Here is a 19,977-nt window from a genome sequence, read left to right on the forward strand (position 1 = left end):
GGTTTTTACCATCGTGATTAACGTTGTAGAGCACATCTTTGCACGTAGGCCTTTTCCTCAGGCTGAATGCCTCAGTGTAGAATTGCTGTCTGAAGGGGTCTGGGCACCTGCACGATTTTTGCTACATGTTTGCCGTCTAAAACTATTGTACCTGTTTGTAATAGGCATTGTTGGGTATATGAACCACACTGGGTGTTACTGAAACAGTTGTCATAGATGAACACCATTCCTCTCTTCTTGCATTTGCTGCTTCATTCAACAGATCGTTGAGCTCCTTCCATATGCCAGGCCCTGTTGAGATGCTGGGGATCCACTGGTAGAGCTAGAGCTCCCATCCTCAGAGAGCTTCCCTTATTAGGGGCTGAGATAGCTGAGAAACAGATGGACACATGGACATGTCTAGTGGTTGAAAGGCCGTGGAGAGAACATAGGTAAAGGGCACAGTGTCTCAGGCTGGGGCAGAGCTGGGCTGGGACCAAGGCAGTCAGGGAAGGAAGGAAGGCCCCGCTTAGTGCCGTGTGGGCTGAGAGGGCATCTGAGGGGCCGGGAGAGTGGTCCAAGTAGAGGCTTGAGATGGATAGAGAACACTTGTCTCTGTTTAGGGAGAACAAAGAGCCCCTGTGGCTGGAGGCACAGAAGGCAGGAAGGTAGGAGGGCAGGAGGACCCGTGGCGCCAGCTCAGCCTGTCCTCTGAGTGAGTGCTGAGTGATCTGGGTTCTGATCCAGTTGTCCTGGCTGCTATGGAGACAGATTAGGGGACCTGTTGGGAGGTTCTGACAGGATCCCAGCAAGAGAAGGTGGTGGCCTGGATCAGAGTGGGGAGCAGTGGAGTTGGGGTAGGGGGGAGGCACTCGATTCTGGTATTTTTTTTATTGAAGTATAGTTGATGTACAGTATAAGTTACAGGTGTGCAATATAGTGATTCATAATTTTTAAAGGTTAAACTCCTTTTAAGGTTATTATAAACTATTGGCTATATTCCCTATGTTGTACAGTATATTCTTGCAACTTATTTAATTCATTAACTTATTTATTTTTGGCTGTGTTCGGTCTTCGTTGCCGTGTGCGGGCTTTCTCTAGTTGTGGCTAGCGGGGACTACTCTTCATTGCACTGCGCGGGCTTCTCATTCTTCTCATTGCGGTGGCTTCTCTTGTGGCGGAGCGTGGTCTCTAGGCATGTGGGCTTCAGTAGTTGTGGCACGCGGGCTCAGTAGTTGTGGCACGCAGGCTCAGTAGTTGTGGCTCTCCGGCTCTAGAGTGCAGGTTCAGTAGTTGTGGCACACAGACTTAGTTGCTCCGTGGCATGTGGGATCTTCCCAGACCGGGGCTCGAACCCGTGTCTCTTGCATTGGGCAGGCAGATTCATAACCATTGCGTCACCAGGGAAGTCCTTGTAACTTATTTTATACCTAATAGTTTGTAGCTCTTACTCTCCTATCCCAATATTCCTCCCCACCCACACCCCCCTGCCACTGGTAACCACTAGTTCTCTATATCTGTGAGTTTGCTTCTTTTTTGTTATATTCACTAGTTTGCTGTATTTTTTAGATTCCACATTCGATTCTGGGTATGTTTTGAGGGGAGAGTGGACAGGATGCACTGATGGATTGCATACGAGGGGAGAGAGAAATTGAAAATGACTCATGAGTTTTGACTTGAATGGATGCGAGGGGTGGAGTAGCTCTTTACTGAGAGCAGTGGAGGAAATAGGGAACATCAAGAATCATACCTTAATACAGTTTGTAATTTGCTTTTCTTTAAATGTGAGTCCACTTCAACATTTTCATGTGTTTATTCTCTGTCTATACTGGCTCAGAGTATTTGTAAGTTTAACGTTTAGTCTGAATAGCACGGAACAAGGAATCCACCACATTCCTCTGGCTCTGGTCAGACCAGGAGTACGCCCTGCCCTTAGAACTGGAGCCTCGAGCAGGCCGAGTGCCGCGCATGAAGGAGGGGACGCTTCCATGAGTTTCTTTTCAGGAACTCATGGTGTCCTTCCTGAAAAAGGTCAGGGTTTGGGGTCAAAGAGCCCGGCTACCTTATTTGGGCTACCTGGGCCTGGCGTTTGGCCTCAGTGGGGAGGGTGGTCGCCACCAGGCCTCTCTGGAGAACTGGCTTCAAGGGAGCAACACTGACCGGAGCTGGAAGGCCACCGCCTGTGCCCGAGCATCGCAGTCTGCGTTTGTGTGGCAGCTATGATTTCAGATATGCTGTCCTTTTTGTCCCTATAAGTCAAAGGGGGGAACAGACCTTCATAAGTGCTTCTTACCAAGAGGGGTGGAAGGTGTGTAGCGTCTGTAAGCCCAGGTCACCAGGTGACCTGGATGGCAGGTGTGTATGGGGGGAGTGCCCAGGTGTGCCGCCCCCCTCCCGCCGGGGTTTCCTGTTCCATGAAGGGTGGCATCTGGTGGCAGATTTCCCTTGGTCTCTGGTGCTTCTGAGGAGTCCTTTTTGCCTTCACGGGTCTTGAGGACAGAGGTGCAGGCGGTGGGGAAGCTGGCCTGGTAGAAAGGGGGGCCCTTTGGGGAAGAAGCCGTCCATGTGTCCCTCCTCCTGCAAACCAAGGAGCTGACTCTGCAGAGATGGGGCCCTAGGCTGCAGAGTGGGCTGTGGTCATCGGAGGGCTGCTGCCTGGACAGGAGGGAGGGGTTCGGCTCGGAACTGCCCCACCCGCCTCATGAAGCAGGAGTGGTGGGCATGATGCTGCCTCAGGGCCAGAGAGGCGCTGTGTGCTGAGTGTGGTCTTGAGTTTTTCTCCCTAGTAGAATTTAGAGGTTTTTCTGTGGCTTAAAGCAAAGTCTTCCAGTATTTTATTGTGAACACTTTTGAACAGAGTAGAAAAGTTGAGAGAATTGTTACCCACACACACTGCTTGAGTGACCAGTTATTAATGTTTCCTCGTATCTGCTTTGTCTCTGTGCATATGTACAGACTCTCCTCTGAGCCACTGAAAGTACATAGCAGACATTATGAAACTTCACCCCTAAACACTTCAGTCCACATCTGAGCACATCTGGTTTGTTGTCATCTCATCTGGCCATGGGGTGCGTTAGCACTGCTTCCTTGTTTCTGCCCTCAGTTTAGTATTTTTTAAATGTGAGGTGTGACTTTACAGTTCTGAAAAGGAATAAAGCCAGATCAGCCTGTCAGGTCTCCCACGTCGCTCACCGCTACCCTGTCGATCTGCACTTGGCATTTCCTTCGCTCCACGAGTCCATGACCTTGGACAGTGTAGAACATGTTTTGCATGTTTTTAAACTTCCTTTGATTTTTATAGCTTTATTGTTCCCCTCTGTGAACAGGCTGCTGTTAAATGAGAATGACATAGGTGTAAATAAATACCTGGTCCTATGCTGGCAGGGGGTGGAGATTCAGTAAGTACTATTTTACCTCTTACCTAATAGGTGTTGAGAAGACAGTTCTGGATGTTAAAATGGGCAGACAGTCAAGTTGGTGGGAAGTAGACCCTGCTGCCTGCCCAGCTCTGACCTCAGAGAATCTTGGCCTCATTCCAGGGCAGGAGGACATCTCAAGGCCTCAGGGACCTCCTTCGTGGTATGTGCCAGGAGCTGTGGCAGCCACTCCAGCCTTTCCTCTCCCTTGCCTCCTCCAGCCCAAGGGGGTGCTCTGTGCCTGCACCACTAAGGGGAAAGGGAATGGACAAGGCTGGGCTCCTGCCTGGAGGGAGCTTTCTGCTGGGCTTCCTTACCCTGCTGCACCCTCCTCGCTGCCTGGGTGGCAGAGAAGTCATCTGGGCTGGTGGGATTGCTAGGAAACATTCGAGAACACGAAGGGAGAATTTGGCAGGGCTGTGAGAAGCCTTCAGATGAAGGAATCACCTGAGGGTAGTCCGTGCTTGTCTGGGCTCCTGCCCAGGCTTCTGTGAGGCTGATAACCTGCCCCTGGCTCCTCGTGCCAGCCTTGGGACACCGACCATCACCTCTCTTCTTCGAGGGGCCTCCATCGGCCCCCAGGGAATGAGAATTAACAGAGAGCACCTGCCACCCCTGCCCCGCCAGTCCCTTCTGTCCTCTGGCACAGCAGGGCACGGAGTTCACTCTGCAAGGAGCGGGGGAGTGGCAGTGGGTTGCCTGAGGAGGTTGGCCTGTCCACGGGTGCTGCGGCCAAGTGGCCTGGGGCCTGCAGAGCCTCGCAGTGACACTAGGTGGCACTCCCGCCCAGGGGAGTCCAAAGAAGGTGGGAGGACTAGAAATTAAGGACCAAGTGTGGGTGGCCGGAAGGGACCTCATTTGGGCTGGGAGAGTAAACTTTCCAAGGGGGTTTTTCTTACTCCCAGAAATTATGTTGAGTATTGTCTGGAATATTGTCCAGAAGGCATTTCCCTCCTGAGATGTACGTGGTGGAGGGCAGGTTAGAAGGCTGGGCGGGCTAATCTCAGGGCAGACCTGTGGGCTGGTTTATGAGTTTCCTAGACACCAGTCAGCCTGAGAGGCTTTGAATGATTACCGAGGAGTTCTGGTCCACGTGGAGCGGCCTAGTTGGTCATTTTACAGTGGAGAGCATCAGCGCTCCACAGGCCGCTCAGCGAATAAGAATCTGGGCTTTTGATCCAGACTTGTTTTTCCCCCTTAGGTCTAACTTCGGTCCTGCTGGATGCACTGCAGGCTTTGGGGAAGTCAGGACGGTCTTCCTGGATTTCTGGTTCTGGAATTTAGTGTTGCTAAGATTGTGTGTCAGCATCTTCCTGTGCTTTAACTCCTTTTTATTCCATCTCGAGTGGTGGTTGGTTGGAGCTCTGAGGTGAGCAGGGGTCTAAAGTCTCGCTGGGGCTCCGAGAATGCTGTGAGCCCAGGCTAGGAGGCTGAGTGGGCTGTGCACCTCCCTGCCTCCCAGTTCCTACTGGCGTCCCAAGGATCCCTCCAGCTTGTTACGGAGCACTTGGTTGGGCTGGATCCAGATGAGGGGGGGCAGGTGTGTGGGGCTGTGTCTGCATGTTGCTGTGTCCTCTTCCAGGCTACTTTGGCTGAGCTGCCCATCTCTTCACAAGCCCTGTCAGCCCTCTTCCGGGTCTAAATGTTGCTTTAGAAACTAAATTCCCAGTGGTCAAAAGAAGCTGGGGTTGTTCAGCTAATCAGGCTCCTGAATTCCACATGCTTTTTGTGGTTGAGTAGTGGTGGTGTTCCCCGCTGGACCCTCCCCCTCCCCTAAAAAGTGTTAAGCTGGTTCATTCCATCCCACGTTGCCTGCTTTCAGTGGGCATGGGGGTAGGGTGCTGACCCTGCAGTGGGGTACCATCTAGTGGGGTAGAAAGATAAGGTGAGAATCACCCCACAGGTCTTGATCCCCGCTAGGAAGCCTACGTGCTGGGCAGGGGTGGACCTTGCCCACTGGGTCTTGTTTGCTGGTCTGCACCAGGGGCTTTTGTGTGTCAGGGTGTGTCTGCCTGGAGGAGAGGGGGTGGGGTGAGGAGCAGCCTTTGTCTTCAGGGTCGGGTGTATGAAGGAGCGAGGGCTTTGAGGGCTAGAAAAGGTGTCTGGAGGTGGCTTTGTGTTCAGTCTAGAGAAGCCGGCCCTCGGGTGAGGTCCGCAGCACGTGGAGGCCCTGGCGGCCCGGAGGGGTGTGTGGGAGGCGCTCACGGCCCAGGGAGCCCAGCCCCGCCCTCAGGAGGCACCCGCGAAGTCCTGTGGCCGCCTGCCCGTCGCCTGTTCCCGCCGCTCCCCTGGCCCCGCCCCTTCCCTTAAAGGAACCCCAGGCTGGGGGGCGGGGCGCGGCTGACTAGCGAGCCTGGTGTCCGGTCTCCTGCCGCTGCCCCTGACTGGGTGGAGCCGAGCCCCCGCACGCAGTCAGGCTTCCGAGGAGCGAGGAGCGGCGCCTCCCTGCGAGTTCAGCCGGTGCGCGGCGCCGTGGAAGCCAGCGGAGCGGACCACCTGCTGGTGAGTGAGCGGCCGCGGCCGAGCCGTCCCGCGCAAGCGGAAGGCCTGCTCGCGTAGCCGGGAGGCCGGTCGCCCCTCACCGCTTGGGGCCTGAGGAGCCCACCCCCCAACCCCGATCGAGTGTGGCTTCCCTGGCCCCACAGTGGGTCACGGGGCCGGGCAGGATGAGCTCACTTCCTTCGCGTCGTGTAGCATCTCCTTGCCTCCCGGCCCGGAAAAGGGAAATGTGGGCGTTGCGGGCGGCTCGATGTCCTCCAGCGCCCATTTCCTCAGTTCTGCCCGAAGGGTCTGGGACGGGCGCCAGAGGGGGAGGGAAGCAGCAGTGTTCCTCGGTGGGACCCGGACATGCTGCAGTTGTCACCATGTACCAGCCAAGGGGCAGGAGGGGGTGACACTCTGCCCTTCCCAGGACCCCGTTCCCCGCTAGTGCCAAGGATTGCCCCAGAGAAGGTTGCTTTCCTTCAGGGGATTTAAGAAAGAGTCTTGCCGAGTCCTGTCCCCATCTCTACCGCCCTTGAAAGAGGTGCCTCTGGATCCTTCTCTCTGCTTCCTCTTCTCTCGCCCAAGGCTTCCCCAAGATGGCTCACCCGTTTCACCTGGGAGAATCCATTTTCCTGGTTCCCTACTTCTGACATTTTGTCAGCTTCTAGCCTTCGAACTCAGGGGAGGAATGGTTGGTGGCCCCACCTGGACACAGCTACCCAGCAGCCCTGCCCTCCAGACCCGGGAGTGTGCACAGCAAGTCAGGCTGGGGACACATGTTTTGGGGGGCACTGGGGGTTTCTGCTGAGGCTTCAGGCCAGGTAACTGGCACCCGGTGAGCTTTCCACTCAGGGAGCAGGAGCACATCCTTGGGCTCTCGGGCTGGACACGTGCAGGGTTGCAAGGCCTTCATCTAGGGCGGTGAGGGGTGGGTGGGGATGTTGCAGCACCTCTGGGGTGTGAACCCCCAGAACAGCATGTCCTGACAAAGGTGAGCTCCCCCCAGCATGGTCCTGTTGAGCCATCCCTTCCTACTCACATCATCGCTGCCCCTGTGGTTTGGGCTCCTCTGTCAGAACTGCCTCCTCTGCCCTGTTCCTTCCATCTTCCCAGTGGTAGCAAACTTCTGTCCTCCCAGAGCGTGGGTTTGGAAAGGGAGGGGAGGCACTGGGAGCCAGGTCTGGGGGGTGAGGCTGCACTAAGCTCTTGGATGGAAGAGAGGCATGGGGTTTCTAAGCAGAGTTGTTCTTGGCCTTGGTCACAGCTTTGATGTGAGACTCAGGGCGGGTGAGCAGGAGGAAGGACCCTTCGCATTTCCAGATGAGGAAACTGAGACTCAGAGAGCACGTGTGACTTGCAAGGCCTTTCCTAGCTCTCAGGGCGAGGGAGGGGGGAGGGCGTCCAGGATCACAGTAACCAGATTGTCCTTGCCCCCCACCAAAGCCTCTGTGTTCTCATGTTCCATATGGCCATGTAATGACTTTAAAGTCCTACTGGTCATAGCCCCAAACTCACCTCCACAGAGTGTCCTTGAGACTCTCAGGAGAGAGGGAAGGGGTCTGTACCTCTCTGCTTCAGGGCGCTCTCCTTGGCAGGCTCCTCCTTCAGGCCTGAACTCCCCAAGTTGCACTCAGGGAACCAGAAAGGGAGAAAGCTCTAGCTTGGCCTCCAAAGGCCACTGTAGGCGCAGAGGGCAAGTGGGGCTCTGAGATGGGGATGCTGGGAGCACTGTTGGTTGAGGAAGTGGCTCTGCTCCTGGGAAGTGAAAAGGGGTGACCTCTAGGGACCCCCTTCCCTCCGTCCTGCGGCTCTGAGCTAGTCAGAGGGAGTTGGCCTGTTTCCTGGTGGACAGCTGAATTCATGTCAGCTTGCTGGGGGCCTTTTGGGGAACACTGGTGATTTAAAAGAAACCTGACCCTGGTCTCAGTGTCTCATTTTAGAAGAGGAAGTAGAGTAGTGACAGAGACAGGACTGAGGCGTGAAGACCTCCTGCCCAGCTTCTCAGGGCAGTTCCTGGAGTCTCTCCAGGATAGCAGCTCCTTGGGCTGGTCCCCCAGAGTCCCCTCCACTGCCCTGGTGGGCTGTGTGGCCCGGTCAGGCCCCTGGACTGGAGGCCTTGGGGGAGAATGCAATGCAAAGGCACACACGGGGGATCTGCTTTGAGGTCCTGAGGTCTTGGGCCAAGCTGGGTTTGTCTGTGGCTTCCTGAATGTGCCTTTCTGACAACATCCTAGAGCGGTCAAGGTCCCACTGTGGAAAACTGGGAGGAGGAGGCCTGGCTCCCATCCCCGCCCACAAGGCGTCGCCAGCCCCCACTGTGAATCCCGGGTGTGCGAGCAGCCCAAGCTTTCTAGAGTTTCTAGAGTCGGGGAGAGAGCCTTGTCCTGGAGCCTAGCTTCAGGCGCAAACCTGACTGCCCATCACCCCCCTGGGCCTGTTTCCTGGGGAGCCACCGGGAGGCGAGTTTGGGGCCCCGAGGCTGGGAGGGCGGGGCAGGGCTGTGCTCCGCAGGTGGGTGGGGCTGTGCTCGGCAGGTGGGCTGTAGGAAGGGACTTAGCGGGACCTCAGCTCGAGCCTGGCCAGGCAAAAGCCAGAGTGTCCATGGGGCCTTGGGCAGGAGGAGGCCTGTGCGGCCACCTTCCTGCCATTCAACGGCCATTCAGCGAGGCGGGTAGCCTGGGGAGATGAGCTTGCCGAGGGGTCCTGGTCTGAAGTGGGGTGGGCCTTGGCAGGGGTGGAAATCCATGCTAACGTCCAAACCTTAGTCAGCCTCATCCAGCCCCATGGCCACTCACACCTAGAGATCTGGCAGGTGTCAGGCTGGCGGTTTTCACCTCCTTGGCTGAGGTGGGTTTGCCCAGGACCTCAGAAGTTCAGCCTGTGAGGGTCGAGCTATGTCCGAGTTGGGGCCTCCTGTTCGGTCTTGGCGTGGGGGCCTGGGCCGGGTCAGTTCTCTGCCTTCGGAGCAGCCCTGGGACCCCGCATGTCTTCATCTAAAGACGACGTGGGGCACGTGGGTTGGGGGCTGCGCTGGGCGGGGCTGTGACTCCCAGGCTGCAGAATGTTTGCTCTCCCCCTGCCTGTGATCTGCAGAGGCTGGGCGTCCTCTCAGGGAGCTGGGCGGCCGCGGACCAAAGTGCTGTTCCTCCCGAGAGAGATGGGAAGGCGGGGTGGCCACTTTCCCTGAGGTCGCCCTGGTGCCCCTCTTCAGAGGAGGCAGGTATGGGGGACCCTGAGGCGGGGGCTGGGGACGACGACGAGGAGAGAGCCGGAGCAGGCCAGATGCTGGGGTCTCACTGCCGTGCCTCTCCCGCCTTCCTGCGCCCTCATCCCTCAGATGCTACTTTGTCATCTGAAAGGAAAATGGGTCAGGTCCCAGCGAGGGAGGGGCCGCCGGGGCCGCAGACAGGCCGACGCTGGGCGCCCGCCTGGAGCGCGGGGCTCAGATTCCCGCTTGTGCTCCTGGGTTCAGAGGCGCCGGGTCCCCTCCCTGCTGGAAGCAGGCAGGCAGCCAGGCCAGGGACAGAACGGGCCGAGGGCCGGGCTGGTGCGCAGGCCGAGCAGGTGTGTGATGGGTGCCTGTCTCTGCAACAGCCCTGATCCGTTGGACTGGACCTAGCCAGGGAGCGGTCCCCCAGCCGCAGCCGCCGGGGCCAGGAGCGGTGACAGCGCAGGAGCTCCGGGGGGGAAGGGAGGAAGGAGGAGAGACAAAGGGAGCGAGCCTGGCACTGCCTCCCTGCGCCGCCCACCATGTGTCAGTCAGAGGCGCGGCGAGGACCGGAGCTCCGCGCGGCAAAATGGTGAGATGCTGCGGGCCATGCCTGCGTCCTAACCTGGCCTCGCCCCGCCTTGACCTCCGAAAGGTCAGAGTTCACGTCCAGCGGCCCTGTGGTGGAGGTGGTGGCGGCAGCAGGGGGCCAGGGTACCAGCCCCCGCGGCTGGAGGGGCCCGGCCCGGGGGACCTGAGTCAGAGAGCCCATTTCAGGTACTGGGGGGCCAGCAGGCTGGTGGGCCAGTGTCTGCGCTGCGCCCCCACCCCGCTGCAGCGCAGCTTCTCCGAGATTGGTCCCTGTACTTCTGCAGAGAGCGAGGTGGATGGGGGGAGCCCAGGGGAGAGCAGTGATGTGTCAGGCTTTGCTTGGCCCCTACCCACTTGCCAGACCTTTTTAAAGCTGGAGGGGGTGGGATGGGAGAGACAGTGGACACAGGGGGTCTGGTGAGCAGTGGAGAAGCAGCGCCTCCCAGGGCCACCATTGAGCTGCAGGGCCTGGCCTTCGGCTCAGTTCTCCATTTTTTTCTGCTTTTCATATCAGCTGAGGTGCCTCTTTGTTCCTTGGTTTGTTGAGCAATTGGGGGCAGAGGACAGAGCTTCTCTGAGAGCACACAGGCACAGATGGAGCCTTATTCTCCAGTTGAACGCAGTGTTTCTGTAGATGAGGAAACCGAAGCCCCGGGACATTCTCAGAGTGGGTAGCAGTGTGATCTTGTGATGGCCACACTGGGGCCTCAGGAGCACTTTCTAGGTCCTAGGCATGTGGCAAGGTAACTTGGGCCTCAGTGTCATGCCTCAGGAGGGCCAGGGTTCCGGTGGAAAGGCTCATCACAGAGTCTGGCTCCCTCGAGGCTGAGCCTGGCTTAATGCGCTGAATTTGAGCTGGTGGGGTCTGGGGAAGGCCCACCTACCTTTATTGGAAGGAGGGGCCTGGGTCAGGTGTATGTGGCCCCAGCAGACCTGGAAGGTGGCCTGAGGGTTGGCGGGGAGCTTATCCCCACCAACCTCTGGATCGTTTTGGAGAACCTGACCTGATGCAGAAAGAGCACGGGGATGGATGGAGCAGTAGCGTGCGTGCGTGCGTGCGTGTGTGTGTGTGTGTGTGTGTGTGTACACGCGCACTAGTGCTTGTGCATGTTTGTGTGTTCCTTTGTGATCTTGTCAGGCCCCTCAAATGAGGAAATAAGATGCTTGGAGCCATGAAGAGATTTTCCCAGATCCTGCGCTGCCAGGGGCTAAGGGGGATCAGACTAGCTCTCCTTGGAGCCTGTGTGGGCAGAGCTGGCCTCAGGCCGGTAGGGAGCCGCAAGGCAGGTTCTGCACCATCTTCCTGGTGCACTCAGCCCCAAGGTCCTCTCCGGGGTCCCTGCCAGGTTCAGAAGCTACTCCATCTGAGAGGCGCCTCACCCTGTGTGTCTCAGCTGACAGGCAGGTGGGGAGACTGGGAAGTGAGTCTGCCGACCAGAGGCAGCCAAGCCCCCACCTCAGAGTGGGGTTGGGATGAAGGAGTTTGGCCGGTGCTGCCCGACTCCATCGAGAGGCGAGCCTGCTGAGGGTGAGGTGGGGCCCCCAGTCCTCCACTGACCCTGGCTGTGTGCGGACATGTGCCCTGCAGGTTGTACTTCCCCCAGCTGGCCCTGAGGCGAAGGCTGGGACAGCTGAGCTGCATGTCCAAACCCGCCCTGAAACTGCGCTCCTGGCCCCTGACGGTCCTCTACTACCTCCTGCCCCTTGGCGCCCTCAGGCCACTCAGCCGGGTGGGATGGAGACCCGTGAGCAGGGTAAGTGTGCAGGGGCTGCTGGCCTGGCCTCCCCCCAGGCAGGCCTGAGGTTGGGGCCCAGGAGACCGAGGAGGAGAAGACATTTGTCAGATCAGAGGTGGTGCTGTGGGGCCTGAGCGCTCCAGCAGGGTCACATTGGAAGGCGAGCCTGTGGAGAGGGTGGGCTGCAGACAGGTGACTGTAACGGCCCACCGTCCACTGCTTGCTGTCTCTGCCTGCATTTCTGCCATGTGGGGACTCTGCTTCTGGAAAGAACCCACATTGGGCATTCAGAAAATGGTGCCTGAAAAGAGCTTAGGGGTGATTTTGAGAAGAATCCAAATTAATTTCTGGATGCCAGAGGGTGGTTCAGGGAGGCTGGAGCCTGTGTGGGCCCCTTTGAGTGAGGATGCCTTTGAGGACCCAGGAGCCCCAGGCAGGGCTGCGTGAGGGAACGGCCTGGCTGCGCCCGGCTCTCAGGCAAGCTGGCCCCAAGGAAGAAACCCTGCTCCCAGGCCCTTGGACAGCCCAGGTGGGCATTGCCAGGGCTTGAAAGCTCAGGGGCACCTCTGGGCATTAGGCCTGGGGTCATAGGGCAGCCCTGGGCTGCCCCCGCGGATGGGCGTCAGCTGGGAGTGCTGGGAGCCGCTAACTTATTGCCTCTTTAAAGGTGTTTAAAGTTGGAGTGGAATTGCTTTTATGCTTTGGGGACTTGGTGTCTTGGTTGTGTTCAGCAAGCAGCAGCCACCAATTAGAAGCACGTCCCACTATGGCAGAGGCACTTGAGGTTTAAGAGGCTGCCCCTTCTGGGTCGTCTGGCCCTGAGTTTGGCTGGAGGGTCCGACTGAGAGGCCAAGTCCCCTCTGCCTCCTGGAGGAGCACCAGGTGGGGAGAGCTGTGTGGACAGGTGGGCTCGGCAGGCGTGTCCAGGTCCTCGGAGCGCAGGTGTCAGTGGTCAACCCGTCTGCATGAGTCCCCAACCTCAGGGTGGGGGGCGACGAGCACATGCGCTTTGGGCTGTGGACTTGCCCACACACCAGAGGCCTCTCCTTTCTGTGCTGGTCTGGGACTCGGGCAGTAGTGCCCGTGTTACGGCCTGTGTGACTGTGTCAGATCTGTTTGCCCCTCCCCACCTCAAGAAGTGAGGCTGTGTTGGCCAGTCTCCCCGGGGACTGGGGAGGGAGTGGGGTAGCTGCTGTGGGAAGTCTGCAGGAAATGGCTGACAGCTGAGCTGTAAGTCACTGTGTCACAGGCCTGGCCAGTACTGTGTGTGAGAGATGAGAGATTTGGAAGCTCAGTCTGGTTCCTGGTGAGAGACGACCATGTCACAAAGCCCTCGTGGGGACAAGCTGCTCAGGCCTCGGGAGGTGGCCCCCATGGGGAGGGGAGAGGGTACCGGCTGATGGGGAGGAGGGGGGTTGGGGGGTGAGCACACCGTGTGGCTGACTCACCCGGTGTGGCTGACTCACCCGGTGTGGCTGACTCACCCGCCTGCCCGCGGCCTGCAGGTGGCCCTGTACAAGTCGGTGCCAACGCGCTTGCTATCGCGGGCTTGGGGCCGCCTCAACCAAGTGGAGCTGCCGCACTGGTTGCGCAGGCCCGTCTACAGCCTGTACATCTGGACTTTCGGGGTTAACATGAAGGAGGCCGCCGTGGAGGACCTGCACCACTACCGCAACCTCAGCGAGTTCTTCCGGCGCAAGCTGAAGCCACAGGCCCGGCCAGTGTGCGACCTCCACAGCGTGGTGAGGCCCCAACCCCACCTTCTACTCCTGCCTCCGTACAGGCAGCTCTTGGCTGTGCCTTTAGGAAGAGGTGGCCTGGTGGGCACTCCTCCCAGGCCAAACCCCAAGAAGGAGGTGGCCCTGCCCTCTGCCCCCTGCCCTCCCCCACAGCAAGCCTCTCCTGGCCCTTCCAGATCAGTCCATCGGATGGGAAGATCCTCAACTTCGGGCAGGTGAAGAACTGCGAGGTGGAGCAGGTGAAGGGGGTCACCTACTCACTGGAGTCGTTCCTGGGCCCTCGCATCCCCGCTGAGGACCTGCCCTTCCCACCAGGTGGGTCCTGGCCTGGTGGCGGCCAGGCAGCTGTGCTGTGGCGTGGCTGCGCTGGATGTCAGAGGGTAGAGGGTGGGGATGGGAGTGGGTCCGGGAGGGAGGCCTGTGGACCAGTAGTTACTCTGCCCGCAGCTTCAGGCCTCCCTGGAGCCAGTGTCCAGGCTGCACGCAGGCTCCGTGTTGGGTAGCATCAAGTGCTTGTCTGAGCGCCTGGTTCGTGTCTGCCCCACAGCCACCTCCTGTGGCTCCTTCAGGAGCCAGCTGGTCACCCGAGAAGGGAACGAGCTCTACCACTGCGTCATTTACCTGGCCCCCGGGGACTACCACTGCTTCCATTCCCCCACTGACTGGACTGTCTCCCACCGGCGCCACTTCCCAGGTAGGCCTGGGCCAGCACATGGGTGGGACCTGCCCCTGGGGGACTCAGAGAGGTCCTCAGCTTCTTGGTATCAGGAGACGCAGGCTCCAAAGCTGTGAGGTGACTGCTGGGCATGGGTGGCAGGGGCAGGCTGGGAGCCAGCCTGCTCTGCATTTGGAATGACATGGGGGTACAGTGGGTCTTGGGCCCTCCCAGAGCAGACACACTGGGCTCTGGGAGGCTTGTCCTCCCGATGGGCAGGGAGTGGCAGTGTCTGTCCCCACAGGCTCCCTGATGTCCGTGAACCCCGGCATGGCCCGCTGGATCAAAGAGCTTTTCTGCCACAATGAGCGGGTAGTCCTGACTGGGGACTGGAAACATGGCTTCTTCTCACTGACGGCTGTTGGGGCCACCAACGTGGGCTCCATCCGCATCTACTTTGACCGGGTAAGCAGAGCCCAGACCCTGCCGAAGCCCAAGGGCTAGGCCACTTGCACCGTCTCCTGTGCAGCCAGATCCATCTGGACTGTAAGTTCTAGGAGGGCACATCCCCCACCAGGCCTGGCTGTGCAGAGCAGCTGCCCTGAGGAGGGGCTGGGCCCTGAGCTCCTGCTCTGCTTATCCCCCACCCACCCCTGTCTCGAGGTGGCTGGTGAGGGAGGGAATTAACTTCCCTTCCTGGCACTTTGCTTCTGCAGAAACCCAAGGGGAACTTGGGTGGGGCATGCTGATGGAGGCCAAGTGTGTGAGGGGTGCCAGTACCCATGCCCGCGGGGCTTCCCCTCTTGGTGTCAGTTTGCCCCTCAGCCCCCCGGGTGCTGGTGTTGTGGCACCGTTCGTACTAGTGAACAGTTGGGGGTCTGAATCCTCCATTTCCCTCCAGTTCAGAGCTGGTCAGGGGCTATCACGTTAGGCCTAGTCCATGGCCTGAGCTGCTGTCCGGACCTCCCTTTCTGAGCAGGGTGGGGGACAGGTTCGGGACGGCAGCAGAGGTGTGTTCAAGGTCCACGTGCTCTGCCTCCGCCTCCCACAGGACCTGCACACAAACAGCCCACGGTACAGCAAGGGCTCCTACAATGACTTCAGCTTCGTGACGCACATGAACAAGGAGGGCATCCCCATGCGCAAGGGCGAGCACCTGGGCGAGTTCAACCTGGGCTCCACCATTGTGCTCATCTTCGAGGCCCCCAAGGACTTCAACTTCAAGCTGAAAGCAGGACAGAAAATCCGATTCGGGGAGGCTCTGGGCTCTCTCTAGAGCCTCTTTCATGGCCACAGCTGCTGAGGGGTCTTTTCCACAGAAATGTGAAGGTCTTTTCAAGGGGAACCTCTGAGGCTATCTAGGGAGGGGACCATCGGGTCTGACCAGGCAGGACCTGGGTGACTTCTGTTCCAGGGTGCAGACAAGGTTGTCAGAGCCCCTCTCATGTCCTAGACCTACATCTTCCCCCTACCCACCTGAAGAGAAAGTGCAGGCCAGGACGATTGATTCCCTCTTGGAGATTTTCTAACGTGTTGTATAAACTGGAGATTCTACATGTCCTGGCTGAGCATTCAGTTGTTCTGATTTCCGTTTTAAGATAAGTGGTAAAGTACCTTCTTGCTGCTCCTCCTATCACTGCTTTTTGGCCTCCCTTGCATGGGGCGAGGTGCCTCCTGGCACTGACTGTGGGTCCCAGACCAGGGCCTTTAATGCAACTGCTCCCAACCTGCTTGTTGGGAAAAGCTGTCTTCTCTCTTTGCACTTATGGCTGAATGCATCACCTCCGACTCTGCCATCAACTTCCGAGGGTGCTCACTAATGGTTCAGGGCGTTGCAGGCCCCGCTGAGTGACCTTCTGGAGTCCTCTTTCCAGTAGGCAGGACCCATCACCAAACCCCCTCAGTGGTGTCCAAAGCAAAAGGGGCAGGCAGCTAGCTGGTGGTGGCCCAGCTGGGGCCAGGGGAGAGCTTGGGTCCCCTCCCTGTAATCCAGACCTACAGAAAAGTTGCTGCTATTGATCAGGGGCTTATGTTGGAGGCAAAGGAACCTTGGTGGTGTATTTGATGTGTGGGGGAGGGGAGAATGTCAGTGCCTAGAAAACCCGTCCCCAGGCAACAGGTACGCAGTCCTTGGGGAGCCACTGATTGTGGGGACAGGGCCAGATTTCATGTTTCCTGGGGATGCTGTGAATTTCTCCTGCAGGAGAAGCCATTTGAACTTTTTCAACTGTATCAGTAGCACAGTATTTTTGTATGAAAAGTGGGAGACTTCTGAACAGTAATTCATTTAATTGCAACATTTTGAAATAAAAAAACTCGCTGCAGTTTTGCATTCTGTTCCTGGACGTGGGGTGGTGACTAGCACAGAGCCTGCCGCAGGGCATGGATGCGGGCGATACAGGTGCGGATGGGCTGGCGCTGGGCCTGCAACTTGGAGGCCAGCTGCTGGATCTGCGCTTCCACCTGGGGAGGTTGAGGGGGCAGGCTGAGAGGAAGCCCCGCCTGGGAGCCTTCCGGGGGCTGCCCAAGGTCTCACCTCCTGCAGTTCTTCCTGAACCTGCTGCTCTGCTTCCTGGTCCTCGGGCCTGGGCTCCTCCTGGCTCAGCTCCAGCCACTGCCGCAGGCTGCTCGCTTGCCGTTGGCAGGACCTGAGGGAGTAACGCACCTGCTGCCTGGCTTGGCCCCAGGCAGGGGCCCAGCACACTTCTGGTGTGGGTGGAGGGAGAAGGGCTCCTGTTCCACCATCACGCAGAAACGCCCTCTGTCCTCTTCCCTGTGCAGAGCTGGCCGTGTGGGACCTGCCCGCTTCCCTCTGATTAAGGTTGCTGGTCACACTGAGGGTCCCAGGCCTGGCCGTGGGGTACGTGGGCTGTGGACCCAGACAAAGCAGGGCGGCTCACTGCATCATCCCGTGTCAGTCACACTCGCCCGGTAGACCACCGGCTTCCACAAGACACAGGTGTAAAGTTTTGCTCAGCTTTTCCTGAAGGTAAGGCCAACCTGGGCCTTCCTGAGCAGGACGGAAGGGGAGAGGTGCCGCCTGCATGCAGGGGCCATCACTGGGCAGACAACTCCCCCTGTTCCCCATGGATGGGTGCCACGTGGGTTTCTGGGTCTCACCTGAGATTCTGCTTCGTGGTCTGGTAGTCCTGCAGTTGCTGCTGGATGCCCTCAAGCTCGGCCTCCAGGTCCATGTGGCCAGTGGCAATAGGAGAATAAGCTTGATCTTGAGCATCCTCCTGTCTGGGCCCGGGCTGAACCCAGGGATTCCAGGTGCCGGGAGTGACCTGAGCACTTGAGGCACTGACAGGCCCCAGGTACACACCTGCAGTGTCAGAGCCAGGCCCAGGCCTGGTGCCTGTGAAGTCCCCAGGAAGGAGCAGACGGGGGTTGGGGACACTGGCCAGGGATGAAGGGGCCTGGGACTTAAGCCCAGGTATCGTCGGCTGGGCTGATGCCTGTAAAAGAAGGATGAACACTGAGCAGGGAAGTGGGAGAAAGGTGGGGAGCTGGGGCTCCCCACACCTGCACCTGCTGCGGCCAGCTCACCTGGTCCTGCCCCTTCATTCAGCACCTGACACCAATAGAGAGCCCCACGACCACCCAAGCAGCTGTTTCCAGCCTTACTGACCTTTCACACCCACTCCTGCAATGACCGTGCATTTCAGTGGCAACTGTTCTTGTCCAACCACAGCTACAACCCTCCTCCCTTCCCTCCTGGTGACAATGTCCTCTGGTGGGAATGGACACTCTCCCATCCCCTACCCTCTCCCCACCCCTACTTAGGTCGCAGCTCTTCAGGCACCAGCGCCTTGGGGGGCCCAAGCCCAATGCACACTCCTGCTTCCTCACCTCCTTGCCCGAACTCCTTGACTCCTACGTCACAGGCCCCAGAGTCTCGGCCCCACTCCTCCCCATGACCCCATCAGTTCTTTACCTTCAACCTGTGCTGCGAATTGTTAACTTTGATCTCCAGCCCTGACCTTGTTCCTGAAGGCCAGGCTGAATCTGTTGCGTTACCTCAAATCTGACAGGTTCAAGACACACTTGTGATGCTTCAGCTGCTGGGTTCCCACCCTCCGTCTTCCCTCTCACAGTAAAGAATGCATCACTCCCTGAGCTTTTCAGGCCGGAAACCCAGGAGCCATCCGCAATTCCTTCTTTCCCTCTTATCAGACTCATCAGAGCAAGCCCTACATAGTCTGCCTCCCACGACATCCACAGCCACCGCCCCCCAGTCCCAGCCACCAGCACCCTTTGCTGGACCCGAGCACAGCCGCCAACCATCCTCCACAACTTCCTGTTCTTAAAGTCCAGACTTATCACCAGGGCCTGTATGACCCTCCATGATCCACAGTCTCTTCATTCGTCTGCATGCTGGGGTTTCTTTTGTCTCCACCACCATGTAAGTGTCACGAGCAGGGATGGGCCTCGGGGGCTGTTCCCTGCTGTGCCCCTAGGATGCTGGCCCCTGCACAGGCCTCCCTGCATCTTCCTGAAGCAATGAGTACTGCTGTGGCTACAGCACCAAGCGCACAAAGGAGAGCACTGGCACGAAGACCAGACCAAAGAACAGGACCCCAGGTAACCAGGGGGACTTACCCAGGTGTGTGCTTCCGCCCCACGCAGCATGAAGGAAGAAGGGGGCAACAGCTCCAGGCCTGTACTTGCTGTGGGCGGCGGCTTCAGGCCAGGGGCGCTTGGCAGGGGGCTGCTTGGGTCCAGTGCTGTCTGGGCCTTTGCCAGGAAGGGTGTTGTCAGCGCAAGGCCTATTGGCTGGACCTCGCCTAGGCCATGCTCCCACAGTGCCTCAGGCCTGAGCAGAGGGAAGACAGGAGCTGGTCAGGCGCGGTACCCTCCCGAGGAGGACAGAAGGGGGGCCACTGGCCCTAAAGTCCCCAGAATCACACCACCTACCCCTGCGCCCCAAGGGTGCCACACCCCAGGGGCGTCTGGCTCTCAGTGGGCTCCAGCAGGAAGCTTGGGCGTCGCGGTTGCTTTCTTGCCCAGCGGGCAGCATTCCTGGGAAGAAACACAGGCTGTTCCTCCAGGCTGCCCAGGGGCTGCTTGGAGCCTGAGACCTCTGTGGGGCGGGGTAATCCAGTCCGACCCCTTCCATCTTACAGGGAGACTGAAGAGAGAAGGAAAGGCTCCGCCCCAGGCATCCTACTGAACTTCTAGTAATTCCAGTGAGCCTGCTGGCGACGGGTGCTCCACCCATGCTGTCTCACTTGACCCAGGCAACCAGGCTGGAGCAGGCTCAGAGATGGGGCCCTTGTCAGCTACAGCAGCACAGCATGTGGGGATGGGGTGGGGCCAGGTCACAAAAAAGTGGGGTTTCCAAGAGGGTACCTGTTTCCTGGCTGTCACAGGAGACGTGGGGAGACTACCAGGTCTTGCGGGGGAGGGGGGCTGCCCAACGGCCCATTCCTTTGCTAAGGAACCGTACATTCTCTCCCACGCTCGGGAGGAACAGAGGCTGTGGTCCCTTTGGTTAGGGCCGAAGAATGGGGGCACAGGATCCTGTACAGAGGGTTCCGAGTGGCTCGGCCATGACCCTCGAGGCCCAGTGTCATTCCTGTACCATCCAAGCTTTGCCGCAGGTGGAAGCGAGGAGGAAGAGGTGAGGGAAGGGCTACTCACAGCTCCAGGAGTTGGGTGTCCCCAGCAGCCGATGGTAGGCTGTCCAGAGCTCCCCGAAGCCCACGAGGAGCTGTTGTCCTCTTGGTCTCCAGGGAGGCATCGCCAGCCCCAGCAGCAAGGTGGCTGGGAAGGGGACCCTCAAACGTCACTCTCCTGCTGCACACAGTGGACGTAGGGGGCTGAGGCTCCCTGCCCAGGCCCAGCGCCTTCTTCTTCCAGAGCGTGGCACAGCGATGGACCACGCGGTGGAGACTGTGGGCCGCCTGCAACCAGCCTCTGGTCAGGTCGTGCTGTGCCTACCCGCTCCCCACAGAAGGGTGGGGGACCCCGGCCCACCTGCACCTGCTGCTGGGCATGCAGCTGCTGCCGGAATGCCTTCATGCCCGCTGCAAAGCACAGGAGGCGCGTGACACCCTCCCGGAGGAGCTGCTGGTGGTAGGCCTGCACTGCCCGCTCCTGCCGCGCCTTCTTTCTCCTCATCTCCAGCACGAAGCCCAGCCACGCAGCCCACACCTACAAGGAGAGG

General features: G+C 58.9%; 2 protein-coding genes across 29 annotated transcripts in view; one reads left to right on the top strand and one right to left on the bottom strand.

Moving 5' to 3' along the window:
* PISD (phosphatidylserine decarboxylase) overlaps positions 1 to 16,132 on the top strand; it is a 37,186-nt gene extending 21,054 nt beyond the window's left edge. For 2 of the 8 annotated variants that reach the window (XM_027124239.1, XM_027124240.1), the window contains exons 2-9: positions 4,597 to 5,897; positions 9,474 to 9,679; positions 11,267 to 11,432; positions 12,920 to 13,156; positions 13,330 to 13,468; positions 13,701 to 13,847; positions 14,113 to 14,273; positions 14,860 to 16,132. In XM_027124239.1, the coding sequence (XP_026980040.1) occupies positions 9,630 to 9,679; positions 11,267 to 11,432; positions 12,920 to 13,156; positions 13,330 to 13,468; positions 13,701 to 13,847; positions 14,113 to 14,273; positions 14,860 to 15,084 (1,125 nt within the window). In that variant the 5' untranslated portion in view covers positions 4,597 to 5,897; positions 9,474 to 9,629 and the 3' untranslated portion in view covers positions 15,085 to 16,132. Of the gene's footprint in view, positions 1 to 3,407; positions 3,559 to 4,596; positions 5,898 to 9,473; positions 9,680 to 11,266; positions 11,433 to 12,919; positions 13,157 to 13,329; positions 13,469 to 13,700; positions 13,848 to 14,112; positions 14,274 to 14,859 lie in introns of those variants that run through there. The other 6 variants (XM_027124236.1, XM_027124242.1, XM_027124238.1 and 3 more) reach the window with 5 other exon arrangements.
* The window catches only part of SFI1 (SFI1 centrin binding protein), an 83,288-nt gene continuing 79,385 nt past the window's right edge, over positions 16,075 to 19,977 (bottom strand). For 14 of the 21 annotated variants that reach the window (XM_027124204.1, XM_027124203.1, XM_027124207.1 and 11 more), the window contains 6 exons: positions 19,788 to 19,964; positions 19,452 to 19,714; positions 18,726 to 18,830; positions 18,411 to 18,624; positions 16,929 to 17,266; positions 16,075 to 16,456 (listed from right to left, as the gene is read on the bottom strand). In XM_027124204.1, coding sequence (XP_026980005.1) covers positions 16,096 to 16,456; positions 16,929 to 17,266; positions 18,411 to 18,624; positions 18,726 to 18,830; positions 19,452 to 19,714; positions 19,788 to 19,964 — 1,458 coding nt within the window. In that variant the 3' untranslated portion in view covers positions 16,075 to 16,095. The other 7 variants (XM_027124224.1, XM_027124212.1, XM_027124223.1 and 4 more) reach the window with 5 other exon arrangements.

This window comes from Aethalodelphis obliquidens, unplaced genomic scaffold, assembly GCF_003676395.1.
Source record: "Aethalodelphis obliquidens isolate GAN/ISIS:26980383/991018 unplaced genomic scaffold, ASM367639v1 scaffold28, whole genome shotgun sequence".
Classification (NCBI taxonomy): Eukaryota; Metazoa; Chordata; class Mammalia; order Artiodactyla; family Delphinidae; genus Aethalodelphis; species Aethalodelphis obliquidens.